General features: G+C 57.4%; 1 protein-coding gene across 1 annotated transcript; it reads right to left on the reverse strand.

Annotated features, from left to right (window-relative positions):
• Positions 1-1,473: 1,473 nt before the first annotated feature.
• On the reverse strand, positions 1,474-13,130 carry CPSF4L (cleavage and polyadenylation specific factor 4 like). The gene is given in 13 exon segments (XM_070389182.1): positions 1,474-1,518; positions 1,521-1,562; positions 1,564-1,574; positions 1,724-1,819; positions 5,615-5,717; positions 5,719-5,744; positions 7,332-7,382; positions 7,830-7,847; positions 7,850-7,950; positions 8,412-8,509; positions 11,310-11,497; positions 11,549-11,653; positions 13,088-13,130. Coding segments are annotated over 13 exon segments (927 nt in total).
• Positions 13,131-13,450: the final 320 nt, after the last annotated feature.

The following is a 13,450-nucleotide window of genomic DNA, read 5'->3' on the forward strand; positions in this document are numbered from 1 at the left end:
CCCTGTCCATGGGATTTCCCAGGCAAGAATACTGCAGTGGGTTGCTATTTCCTTCAAGGGATCGTCCGGACCCAGGGATCAAACCCACGTCTCCTGTGTCTCCTGCACTGGCAGGCAGATTATTTACCACTGAGTCACAAGGGGTGGCACTGGATACAGAACCCCTACTTAACAAGAGTCCAGTAGCTGCCCCCAGCATCCATGCTCCCCATTTGGCCTCTGTCAAACTTAACCAGCATCCAGCCATCCCCACCAGGGACCAGCAAGCATTGTCTATAGCAACCCAAACAGTAAATATTTTTGGCTTTGCAGGCCATCTGGTCTGTGTTGCAGCTACTCAACTCTGCCATCGTGCCATCGTATGCGTGAGCACAGTCAGAGACAGGAAATGCAAATGATGAGCTTGGCCCCGTTCCAGTGGAACTATTTATAAGCACTGGAATTTTCATTTCTGTGTGTCAAAAAATACTACATTGGGTTTTTCTTCTTTTTTCTTCACAACCTTTAAAAAAAAGCCACCCTTAGCTTCCAGGCTGTACAGAGACAGAGGGCCCGATTCGCCCCGCAGGCCGTGCCTCGCCGACTGGGGACTTGCTCAGTCGCTCAGTCCTGTCCCACCCTGTGAGCCCACGGACTGCAGCGCTCCAGGCCTCTCTGTCCTTCACAGTCTCCCGGAGTTTGCTCAGGCTCGTGACCCAGGATGGAGGCCCTCATTATCAAGGCTTGTTATCAGTGGAAGCAGCGTCTGTTCCCACGGGGACCAGCCACGAGCAGGGTGGCCCTGACGCAGAACAGCTCTGGACCACAAAGCCTCAGCTTGGCCCCAGGTCCTTTCATTAAAACCCACACATGTGTTAATCGAGCCAAAGAGGGAGAAGGGCTCGGGGGCTGAGACGCTCTGCCAAAAGCAGAGATGACAGAGGTGCGAGGGGGTCTGGGAGGAAGGACCCCGTCTGAGCACCTTTCCCGGGATGAGCAGATGGTGGGAGGGTGAGCGTGTGGCAACAGTGCAGGGCTGGAGAGGCGCCCCCCCCCCAGCGTGCTGGAAAGGAGTGAGCGTGCCGGCCCCTGCCTGCCTGCACTCTTCAGGTAACTTGGGTTGAATGAAACATTCATCTTAGGACTGAAGGAGGCATGGAGAGACAGACAATCACTGCATGGCTCTAAGCCCCCCTTCCCACTGCCGGCTCACTAACACCCCCTGCACCAGCCTGCTGCCCCAACTGCGTGTTCTCAGACCCCACAGGGAAGGGCCTGAATAAGCTGACAGGACGGGTTAGAGCTCAGCGCGGCCAGCAGGACCAAGGAGAGGTGGGCGCAGGGGGAGCCCCGCCCCGAGAACCTCACGGGTAGATGCTGGCCGGATGCTTCACTCCCCACCTCGGGCCAGCAAAGGTACGGAAGGCTCTAGAAGCCAGAGTGGGCCCAGCACGGTGGGGTGGCGAAGGGGGGGGTCGGGTTGGTCTCTCACACTTACTGTGCAAATTGGTACCTGGGTCCTTCCGGGCAGAAGCCAGCTTTAAGTAGTTAGTACACTTTGTCCTGCGGACATGTCGGTACTTAACACAGTGGACCTGCTGGCAAAGAGAAAACAGAGGCCAGACGGATCTTCTTTAGCAAGGGAAGGTGGGGGCAGAGACAGACCGCCTCAGGAAGGTGCGTCCCTCCCCTGCCGGGAGACACCCCCACATGCCCTGGAGCCCCCTTTCCGTCAGGGCCTCACCGTGCTTACAGAAACCTCGGTCGTACCACGGACAGTGCTGGGTCTTGAAGGCCGGCTTCACGTGGAGGAACGGACGTTCCTTATTGTTGCAGTCCCCTGAAAATCCCAGCATTCTCTGTGCACGAGCAGGCGCATCTTTGAGGTCACATCCACCCTCCTGGAACAAGACTGCCCCTGCCCCTTGCACACAGGCCACTTGCCTGCCTTCTGGGGGTCAGTGCTTTTTTTGAGGATAGCAAGAAATTTCTCCTCTCTCCTGCAAGCTAAGAAAGGTGGATCCCACCCGTATTGGCTCAGTGGGGCTTGGGTATGAATACACTCATCTGGAGGAGGTGGGGCAGGGCCAGATGTTCAGAAGGAGGGACTGGAACTGAAGGTATTCAGAGGGTACTTGGGAGAAGGAACGAGGAGAGGTGGGGAAGAGGAGACCCCTAGCCAGCAGCTAGAGATCCAGGAAGACCCCGACCCTGCGTGGAGATGTTGCTCCTCTGTCCATGGGATTTCCCAGGCAAGATACTGGAGTGGGTTGCCAGGCCCTCCTCCAGGGGATCTTCCTGACCCAGGGATCAAACCCGCGTCTCTTATGTCTCCTGCACTGGCAGGCGGGTTCTTTACCACTAGCGCCTCCTGGGAAGCCCTGTTCCATGGTTAAAGCTTCATCTCTACGATGAAACCTATAAGGCTTCCAGAACCTACATAGTGCTTTCTGGGGGAAATGCCGCAAGAGCAGAGCACTGCTTCAGAGTTGGCACAGAGATGAAATAAACGGGACCCAGAGGGACACCTGTGGTTTCACGGAGCCTGTGCTGTAACCCGTCTATTTATGGATCTGACCAAAACTCCTGGTTCCCAGGAGGAGCCAGCCCTATTGGCACAGACCACCAGGAGTTTGGGGAGGGAGTCTAAGCCCGCTTAGCTTCCACACAAGGCCCCAGGGGCTCTGAAGGGACCAAGGGGGAAGACTCAGCCCTTTTTTTATCTCATTCAAGTAGAGAACTGGAGAGTGTTTCCAATCTCATCCTCCTTAAAAGCCTACAACTTATCAATGAAAGATCAGAAGGAGGAATTAAGGAAACAATCCCAATTACCACTGCATCTAAAAGAATAAAATACTTAGGAATAAACCTATCTAAAGAGGCCAAAGACTTGTAGTACTCCAAAAACTAGAAGAAATCAACAATGATACAAGCTGATGGAAAGATATGCTGTGTGCTTAGACTGGAGGAACCCGTAGTGCTAGAACGACGGTACTACTCAGGCAGGGACCTCCCTGATGGCTCAATGGTAAAGAATCTGCCCGCAATGCGGGAGACACGGGTTCAATCTCTGGGTCAGGAAGATCTCCTGGAGGAGGAAATGGCAACCCACTCCAGCACTCTTGCCTGAAAAATCCCATGGACAGAGAAGCCTGGAGGGCTACGGTCCACAGGGTTGCAAAGAGGTGGACTTGACTTAGCGACTCAGCACAACACACAGGACCCAAGGCAATCTACAGATTCAACACAAACCCCATCAAATTACCAGTGGCATTTTTCACAGGTTTTTTGTTTTATAAGTGTATGTATGTGTGTGTGTGTAAAATAGATAACCAACAGAGACCTACCGTATAGCATGGGAAACTGTACTCAATATTTTTTAATAATTTATAATGGAAAAAGATCTGAAAAAGTGCATATATATATATATATATATAAATGAATCACTTTGCTGTAGCCTGAAACTAACACAACATTGTAAATCAACTGTACTTAAAAAAAGAAAAAAAACCCTGCAACTTAGTGCTTTTCAGGGCCAAAAGGAACACCACAATGTCAATTCCACTGGTTTCCAAACAGGTCTATTCTATACCTCGGGCTTCTGCAAAGCGAGGTCTCTCCTGAGCCCCGAAGAACGCCATGGCTTCCCCAGAATTCAACCTCCGCCCTTTCGCAGTCCTCTCATTTCACAACGGAGGACACCGGGGCTCCGAGAGGAGAGACCTCGCGTCCATTACCACCGGCTTCCTCACACTGAAAGGTGTGCGTGCAGCTGTCCGCGTGGGCTCTCGGCACAGCGCTCCCCTGGGCTCCAGCCTTCGGAAGAAGGGAGGTGACCCCCGACCCCCCGAGCAGTGGCAGAGGCGGCCTTTTCCGCGCCGCCCGGGGCGTTCCGCCAGCAGGTGGCGCCCGCCCCCCGCATGCCGTCTGCCGGCCCGCCCCGGCTGGTACCTTTGGGACGGGCACTCGTCCACTTGTAGGGCCAGGACCCCCGCTTCCTACCTCCTTTCAGCGGCCCTTTCCCGCTGCTACATCTCCCCAACAATAGTTTTTAAGTAAAACCATTCCTTCCAGTAAGACCAATAATTACACTTTGATAAGCACAGTATATCTAATAGAGACATTCATTCATTCACTCCAAGAGCCAAAAAAGAAAAAACCTGGGTTACACATCACAACCCTGGTGTCCACACACGCCCTCACGCTGGGGATTGCACAAGGGCAGACAGGGACCTGGTCCTGTTCCCAAATCCATGCCCAGTACGGCCCCCATTCCCCGAAGGAAACCAGCCAAGGTTAATTAAAAGAATAAAGTGTCGTTTTAACTTATGACCAAGGAGGGGCCAGGCTCCGGATAAACTCGGTCCTTTCCTGCAAGGGACGCACAAGCGGGCAGCCCTCATGAACTGCCACCACTGGCCGGGAGGGGCAGGAAACAGGATTGAGCCCGAGGGAAGCTCTTGCTGACCCCGAGGGGGACGCCTTCTTCCTGGATACCCAGGACTCCCCCCACCCCATCAACACTAATGAGGGACAGCTGCCCGCAGCCCCACTGACGTCTCAAAGCCCAGCCGCCTGGCTCAGAGGTGTCCCTGGAGGCTGGCCCGCCCCCCTCCGAGTCCCTCTTCAGAATACAGTTTGAAAACCACTGGACTAGATAATCCTTAAAGCTTCTTCCAGCTCTGAAAAGCAGTGAACTGTAAAAGTTTATCGGGAAAGCTAAGACCTGAAACACACGCACAGATCCTGTTCTTAAAGGAGGCAGTGGCTTCCCCCTGCATGGCCCCTCGATGGCAAGAGAAAGACTGGAGTCAGAGGGAGGGGACGCGCGGGTCACACAAGGTCTCTGCAGGGGGCCGAACTTATGAAGCTCATGACGGCCCCTTCACGGTGACCCTCTGCTGCTCATCAGTGATGCTGAGGCAGTCTAGTCGCTCAGTTGGGTCTGACTCTTTGCCGCCCCATGGACTGTAGGCTCCTCTCTCCGTGGGATTTCCCAGGCAAGAACACTGGAATGGGTTGCTGTTTCCTTCTCCAGGGGATCTTCCCGACCCAGGAAACGAACCTGGGTCTCCTGCACTGCAGGGGGATTCTTTACTGACGGAGCTAGGAGAGAAGCCCCCAATCAGTGATGCTAGTTTTCCGTTTAGGGAAGCGATGTAAAGCTTTCTTCTAAAGGAAGTGAAAAATAGCGAGACGGTTGAAAGAGGCGGCGATGGGGCGCGGCAATGCGGCAGGTGCGTCCAGCCCCACCGTGAAAGTTCGGGCTGTTTGGGAAACACTGGCTCCGACACTCCCTGGGGCTCCAGAGACCGCCTCCTTTCCAGACAGCCCGTCTGGCTGTGTGATTAGCCGGACGGGGCAGGGTAACAATTCGGCCTTTGATTCCCGCCCCACCCTCCCCTTCCCTGGGGCGGGGCAGGGCGGGGGTGGGGAGGACGGGCTTCGTGAGCCTGAGCCTGGCAAGGCAGTGGAGCGGGGCTCAGAAGACAGGTCCGATTTTTCTAGAGGGGTTGGAGAAGTAGGGTGGCCTGGCCTGCCACCTGGGACGCTCGAGACCTCCTTTGGGGGCCCTTCCCAAACTTCCTTCCCCTGCCTCAGGGCGGGGGGCAGCGCAGGAAGGGGCATCGCCCACCAGACTTGAAGGAGAAGTGGCACTCGGGCATCCTGGCCACGTCGTACTGGTGCAGGAACTTGCACTGGTCGCCCTTCTTGCACACCACTGGCTTCTCACCCCTGGTCGTGCCGGAACGGGCACAGCTTCCCTGGGGACCCAGAGCACCTGGCTGGGGACCCAGAGCACCTGGCTGGGGGCCCCACGCACCCAGAGCCTGGGCCCAGCTCAGCCCTAGCAGGAGGTACCGCCGTCCATTCCCCTCGTGGAGGCTGGAACTGGGGGCCAGAGACGGCTTAACAGACAGCCCCCAGCCCTCTCTGCCTGACGTGATGCTCGGGCCCTTCTCGAACCCCAAGAATGCCCCCCCAGGGCAGACACCTCCCAAAGCACCCATCACACCCCATCCCCTCCAGCCTGACCATGCAGGAGTGGGGGGGTGGTTTCCAGCCCTGGTCCCTCCAGGCCCCCAACCCAGCAAGGTCCCAGCACAAAGGAAGAACTCGTTAAGGGCCTGCGGAACTCATGTCTTAAAACATAATACAAATGCTATCTTTCCTGATTCCGGAGATCTAACGTGGTGACGTGAGAGCCAACCTTGTAACAATTCAGAAGGAAATGGAAAGGTTATATTTCGCTCTTTGTCCTCTTAGTTCAGGCGGTCTTGCCGTCAGGAAGGACACCCCTCAGTTTCTAAACAGGATACCCCTCAGTTTCTAAACAGGACCGGTGTTGTGCTGATCCAACTCTATGGTAGCGTTTTCGGGAGGTGTTCCTTCTGATGGTCTTACTCTCCACCTCTGGCCATTGGCTCACCTGGCTCTGACCTTCCAGACCTAAGAACACTTTTCTTTCTTTGCAAGAGGGTATCTCTGTGAAACCCTGCTCTAGAGACTGGATGGACCAAGCTGAGGATTCAAAGCCTGGAGTGACCAACCAGTTCATTGCTCCTCCTCACCCCACTGTCCAGGGCTGCCCCAAACATGAACTAGTCACGTGGCCACACGGGCTCCCGGTCCCCTGCCTGGGCCCCTCCTGGCCTCCCAGCTTCCCCGGAACAGAATCACTTGGATCCTAAAAGCAGGTCCTAAACTCATTCCAGGTTTCTCAACCTAACTCTAGAGGGGAACTGGAGACCCCCAAATTGGAGGCAAGACTTCTGGGGGCAACTGGATTTCTACAGGAAGAGCCCATGAGTGGTTCAGAAGCCAGAAGACGGGAACCCCTGATTTATGTCAGCCCCCGCTCACAGAATGTCTGCAATGGGGAAGAGAGGTTTGGAAGAGCGCACAGTTGGGCCCCTTTGGGGAGGGGGAGACATAAGTTTCTGAGACTGCAGCCTGAACTTTCTTAGGACACAGGAATGGAGGGGGCCACTAAACAGGTCCCAGATTAACTCAGAGGGGCAGGAAGGAAGTCCCTCTCCTGGCCAGGGGAAAATTAAGAACTCAGGGGCCTCCTGGGAGCACACACTTGACACCCACAAACACTCCCACCTACAGCTGGGCAGAAAGAAGGGACTGTCTCCTTGCAGGCAGCCGTGCCTGCCCTAAGGGGTGCTATGAAGTCAGGGACATCCCTGGGAGGTGGCGGGTAGCCCCCTTGATGGCCCCACCCACTTGCCCTTTGCCCTGAGAATGAACTCATGCCCCTTCCCACCTCCCCTTCCTCACGTGCAAATCCAGCACCCCAGTCCGGGCCAAGCTGAGCCTGCCAGCCCTCACCTCTGCCCACTCGCCTTTTTCACAGAGCCCTTTGGTGAAGAAGGTGCACACAGCTGTGCCTGACTCTGGGGGCGAAGTGCCTGACTCTGGGGGCAAAGAAGACAGAGGGGCACTATGGCTGCTAGAGGGCCTTCGCCCCCTGCCCCCCGAGGCGTGGGCCTCTAGGTGCTGGCCTCTGGGAACCAGCCTCTGGACTCAACAGCTAAGCGCCCTGAACTCTGCAGTGGAGACGATGGACTGGGGGCCCAAGGCTGGCCTGGCGCTCAGGCGGCCCGTGGGGTCATCCCAGCTTCTTTCAATTGACCCCTCTAGGGTCTCCACTTTGCCAGCAGCCTGCCCCGTTTTCTGGCTTCCTGGAAAGGATGTAAGGGGGACAGGGGGTGCCTGAGAAGCAAGAGGCTACGCTGGGGGGTCCCAGCCGGACAGGACGGTGGGCCAGAGCCCTCCTCTACCTCTCTGGTGAGCAGCTGAGAGGAAGCTGGGGGCGGACTAGGGGTCCTGGCAGCACTCACTGTCCATGGCCTGGAAATCAGAAGCCCAGTGCCCTTCTGCGTCTCCACCTCCTTCTCGAAGGCGAAGGCCAGCCGCTCCAGCCCCACGATGACCTCCTGCACCCTCCCCGCCCTGCTGGGGCTGCAGAAAGGCGCTCAGGCTTCAAGGTGGACCTTATTATATAGCTCCTCGGAGGCCCTTAAAGGGCCAGGCTCTGCGGGGGCCCTCCATCCCCCCACCCCGGCGGGCTGCACCCCCGCGCCCGGCCGTTTCCCGCTCCTGCCCCACGCAGGGGCGCAGAGCCCGGGGCCCCACACCCCACCCCAGGAACACAAGACCCGTTCCCGACGCGCGCTGCTGGGTAGGGACGAGCAAGCCCCCCCTCCCCGCCACTGCTCGTCTGCAGACTCCCAAACACGCAGCGTCCCCAAACCTGTGTTCAGGTGACTTTGTGGGGGTTTTTGGCCCAGCACCGGGTCTTCGTTGCAACGTGTGGGATCTAGTTCCCCGACCAGGGATCGAACCCAGGCCCCCTGCATCGGGCGCTCAGAGTCTTAGCCACTGGGCCGCCAGGGAAGTCCCCGCAGGTTCACACTTTTCACGTGAAGGCACGGCCGCAGGTGTAAGCTGTGAGGAGAGTTGCACAAGCCAGCCTCAGCGAGGCCGCCCTAATGCTCAGATTCACAGGAGCTGGAGGAGCCTGGGAGCCGGAGGGCGAAGGGGTGGGGCGAGGGTGCGAGGGGGTGGGGCGAGGGTGCGAGGGGGTGGGGCGAGGGTGCGAGGGGGTGGGGCGAGGGTGCGGCGGGATCAGGCCCACCCCCCATCCCCGCCCCAGTTACCCTACCATCGGGCCCCCGCCCGCGGGGACCCCTGACGCCCCTCCTCCGGCCTGAGTGACAAGCAGGAGCGAGCTCTTCACACGAGAGCAGGGAGAAGAAATCCGGGGGAATCGGAAATCTCTGAATGAATAGCGCTTTGTTCGCCCGGCACACAATCCCGAGCCGGCCGGGGCGGGCCGAGCAGGGGCCGCGGCCTCCCAGCCCGGATTCCGCGGGCCACCCGCGCGCCTCCCGCCCCTGAGAAAGCGCTTTGTACACGAAATCTCTATGCAAATGTTGTTTTATGATCACTACACCACCCCTGCTCCCAGGCCCGGGACGTCTGCAGAGGCTCTCAAAGGAGCACTTGAGGACTCTAACCCGGGCCGGCCTCCACCTCCCGCCGCTCTGGCCCCCCGCGGCCTTCCCCCTCCACCAGGCTGAGGTCTCAGCGTTGCGGGGGAATGGACGCCCGCAACCCAGGCGCCCTCCTTGCTGGACAGAGCGGGCAAGGCCGGCAGCACCCGACAGGCCCGCAGCTGGGCCAACACGACGGAGCCTGCTGGCTTTTGTTTCCGCGTGGCCTTCGCTCCCAGAGTTGTCCTTGTTGTTGTTTTGAACTCCGGTCAGAAAAGGAAACAGAGATAGGCCCCTGGAGCCCCGGAGGGGAGGGGTGGGGCAGGGGCAGGATCCAGGAGACTCCAGAGCTCGGAGCTCCCGCCAGCTGCACCCCCGGGAGCCAGAGGGGTTGGGGGGCGGGGGAGGGCTCTCAGAAGGGGGGGGGTCTGGTGACGATGGGGGAGGGGAGGGAAAGTGTCGGGGGGCGGGGCGGGGGGGTCAGCAGTGTGAGAGCAGGGGCATGGTGCACCAGGGCAGGCCAAGGCAAGGTCAGGGCCTCGGTTCTGTGGAAGCATGGGCCCTGGACCTGGAGCGCCTTTTAGGACTGTTTTCTGTTTTTTGTTTTAATCATGAAGCCCGTGGGGAGCTCGTTCAAGGTGCTGTCACACACACAGCACCCTGAAGAACGGAGTGTCAGGAGACCACTTTGCGGATGGTACAAAATAATAATTATAGTCCTGGAGATGTCTTTGGGGGCGCCTCCCAGCACCTTGGTGGCCCGAAAAGACTTCATCATAAGGGCTGACGAGGAGACCGCTCCCTCATCCACCCCCAACCCGCCCTCCTCTCCTGGCCAAGGCCCCCCACCGCCCCCCACCCCCAGAAGGTGCGTGCAGGGTGACGTCGGTGGGTTCCCTCCTTCTCTGCCTTGCTGTCGGCCGTGCAGCGTGAGTGACAGCTCCGTGCTCGCAGGATGTGGGCTTCTCCAAATCCCTCTGGGAGTGGGCTGCCTGGTCTCCTCCAGGAGGTTCCAAGTCCTCGCCTCGCCTGCCTGTGGCTGTGACCTTATTTGGAAACTGGGTCTCCGCAGACACAGACGCAATTAAATTAAAGATCTCAAGGTGAGATCATCCTGGAATTCAGGTGAATCCTAAACACAATGACGGGTGTCCATATAAGAGAATAGAAGGCGACTGGAGACGCTGAGATGCAGAAGAGCCCCACAGAAGGAGCCTCGAGAAGCCTGGAAGAGACTGGAGGCACCCGAGGGACCCCACGGGAGGCCGCCCCACTGGAAGCTACGAGCGGACCAGAGGCTCCTCCCGCAGGGGCTCCGGAAGGAACCAACCTGTGAACCTCCAGGTGTGCACCAGGTGTGCCCAGCCGTGTCCGACTCTTCGAGCCCCCTTGGACTGTAGCCCGCTGGGCTCCTCTGTCCGTCTCCAGGCAAGAGTGGGTTGCCATTTCCTCCTCCAGGGGATCTTCCCCACCCAGGGATCGAACCTGCATCCTTGGCATCTCCTGCATTGGCAGGGGGTTCTTTATCACTGTACCACCTGGGAAGCCCTTTGACACCTCAGTAGTGAGAGTGAACTTCTGTTGCTTTAAGCCACCGCCTTTGTGGCCATTTGTTACAGCAGCTTCAGGAAACATCTTCCCACCTGGAGACCGAGCTTCGCAAGTCCCCGCCCTTTTTACAGAGGCGCAAATAAGCATGCAGACAGGTTGGGCGATTGGCAAGGTCCCACAGCTCCTGAGCATCAGAGCTGGGAGCTGGGGGGGCTTCCCTGGTGGTCCAGAGGTTAAGACTCAGCACTTCCACTGCAGGGGACATGACTTCAATCACTGGTCAGGAACAAAGATCCCGCATGCCACGCAGCCAAGAAAAAAGAAAAACTTGGACATGACCTAAATATCCATCAGTTAGTCTGCCTGGTTAAAAAATTAAAAAAAAAAAAAAGAAGTATTGAGAGTCAGATCTGGGTCTCCCATCTGGCAGGCCCTTTGCATCTTCTCTGTCTCAGAACTAGGGGAGCTGCCCACCCTGCATCCCCATTTATATTCCTCCCTCAGGGTTCTGGAGTGGACCGTGGATCATGCAAGGATAAAAAGCCAGCCCCAGGCCAGGGGAACCCTGGCGACGCCTGGGGGAGTGTGCTGGGCTGGGGCAGGGGTGGAGGGAGCTCTGGCATGTCCCCTCTGGAACCTTCCATCTCCTCTTCTGTGCCCTGGAGCTGATCCCCCAGCATTTGTGTTTTCATTTATTAATTAATTCATGGCTGCAAAGTGGACGTGCAAATCACTGTACAAACAGTGGTGTTAATTTTTAATCACCATCATTACGAGCTTCTCATTGAACTCGGACTGCGGATTTCCTGAGTCATCATCCCCGCGCTCCTTTCCCTTTCTGAAAGCACAGCTCTGAAAAGCAGGGTCTGTGGGAGCTCTGCAATTCTCCTGCCTGGAACTGGCTGAGGTCATGAAGGTCATGAGCTCTGCCAGGCCTGGGATGGGTCCCAGCCAGGGCTTTTCTGGGTAGCGTGTGGCCACACACCCCCTGGGTACCCATGCATCTGCCTTACCCCCAACTCGAACGCTAGCCCTGGCATCGGGCAGGTCAGGGTTCACACCTTGGTTCTGTGGGTCCCCAGCCTGCTGTCCCAGGCCACCTCTCTGAACCTCAGATTCTGCGACAGTAAAAGGGAGACCCACAGCATGACCTCTGGGGGAACTGAGGTTGGTGAGAAGTCCACGTGGATGCCTGACACAGCAGGTAGGTGCTGTGAGGTGTGACCCGATGTTCAAGGACCCAAGTGTCCCGCCCCCAGGCCCCTGGGGCCACCCTTCTCCAAATTTATTATTCCGTCCAGCCCCTCATAAAAGGTCCTTCAGGGTGGGGGCAGGGGGCTCCACGCCGTGCAAGTGTTGCTGGAGGGGCTCTAGGTCCAGTAGGGATGGGCCTGGCTGCTGGAGAGCTGTTCGGGGAGGACAGAGGGCAGAGGAAGCACCACCTCCCGCCGTGACACACAGCTGCTGCTCTGGGCCAGGAACAGTGGGCCCGCGTGCCCTGCCCCTTTGCTGCTCTTTGTGCCTGAGATGCCACTTGGCGGGGACAGCTGTTGGTCTCACAAGAGGCACTGGACGTGCAGGGCGGGGATGTCCAGCAGCTGGGACGGTCCTGCTGTGTCCCTGCCCCGGAGCTTGGCCTCTGGGAGCCCGCAGTTCTAGGAAATCTGCTCTGGGTGGGGCATCCCCTTCCCCCAGGGGCACGGACCCAGTAACAGGGCTACTGACCCTCCCAGGTTTCTCATCATGGCTTCCTCCAGTCTTCTGCAACCGCTCAAGAGGCTTCTACCCATTTTGCAGATAAACCAAGGCCCAGAGAGGTGAAGCAATCGCTTAAAGCTCATGCAGCAAGTGGATGTCAGAATGGGAACCTAGACTCCTGACTCTGTGTGTGTGTGTGTTAGTGGCTCGGTCGTGTCTGGCTCCGAACCCCATGGACTGTAGCCCGCCAGGCTCCTCTGTTCATGGGATTCTCCAAGCAAGAATACTAGAGTGAGTTGCCATTTCCTCCTCCAGGAGCTCTTCCTGACCCAGGGAACGAATGTGTGTGCATTGCAGGCAGATTCTTTACCATCTGAGCCACCAGGGAAGCCCAGACTCCTAACTATTGAACCTACTTGCTGCTGCTAAGTCATGTCAGTTGTGTCCGACTCTGTGTGACCCCATAGACGGCAGCCCACCAGGCTCCCCCATCCCTGGGATTCTCCAGGCAAGAACACTGGAGTGGGTTGCCATTTCCTTCTCCAATGCATGAAAGTGAAAAGTGAAATTGAAGTTGCTCAGTCGTGTCCGAACCTACTTGCTGCTGCTGCTAAGTTGCTTCAGTCGTGTCCGACTCTGTGCAACCCCGTAGACAGCAGCCCACCAGGCTGCCCCGTCCCTGGGATTCTCCAGGCAAGAACACTGGAGTGGGTTGCCATTTCTCTCTCCAATGCATGAAAGTGAAAAGTGAAAGTGAAGTCACTCAGTCGTGTCCGAACCTACTTACTGGACTACAAAACCCCAGGGAGAAAGCCATTCATTCTCTTCTACAATTGAAAAGAACCAGTGCTCACTGGCTTTGGTGAGCTTCCCAAAGACCACCAGCTCAGTCTGCATGACCACAAGCTCCTCCAGTCAACAAAACTGCAGTTCAGGAAAGACACCCCCCACCCCATCCAGACTGGTAAGACTACCAAGACCTCCGTGACCCAAGGCTGTGCCTGTGGGCTGGCATGTGGATTGTACTTCTAGCCAGAGAGTCAAAGAGACAGGACATTTGGGGCTCAGGGAATCAGTCCTGGCCCAGGGAATGTCCCAATAGCTTATCTCTTCCAATGAGAGAGAGAGACTGAGATTTGAAGGTGCTACACTGCTGCTCTGAAGTTGAGGGCAGGGGCACAAGCCAAGGAAACAGCCTCTAAAAGTTGGAAGAGGCA

This window comes from Bos mutus, chromosome 19 (assembly GCF_027580195.1).
Source record: "Bos mutus isolate GX-2022 chromosome 19, NWIPB_WYAK_1.1, whole genome shotgun sequence".
Lineage (NCBI taxonomy): Eukaryota > Metazoa > Chordata > Mammalia > Artiodactyla > Bovidae > Bos > Bos mutus.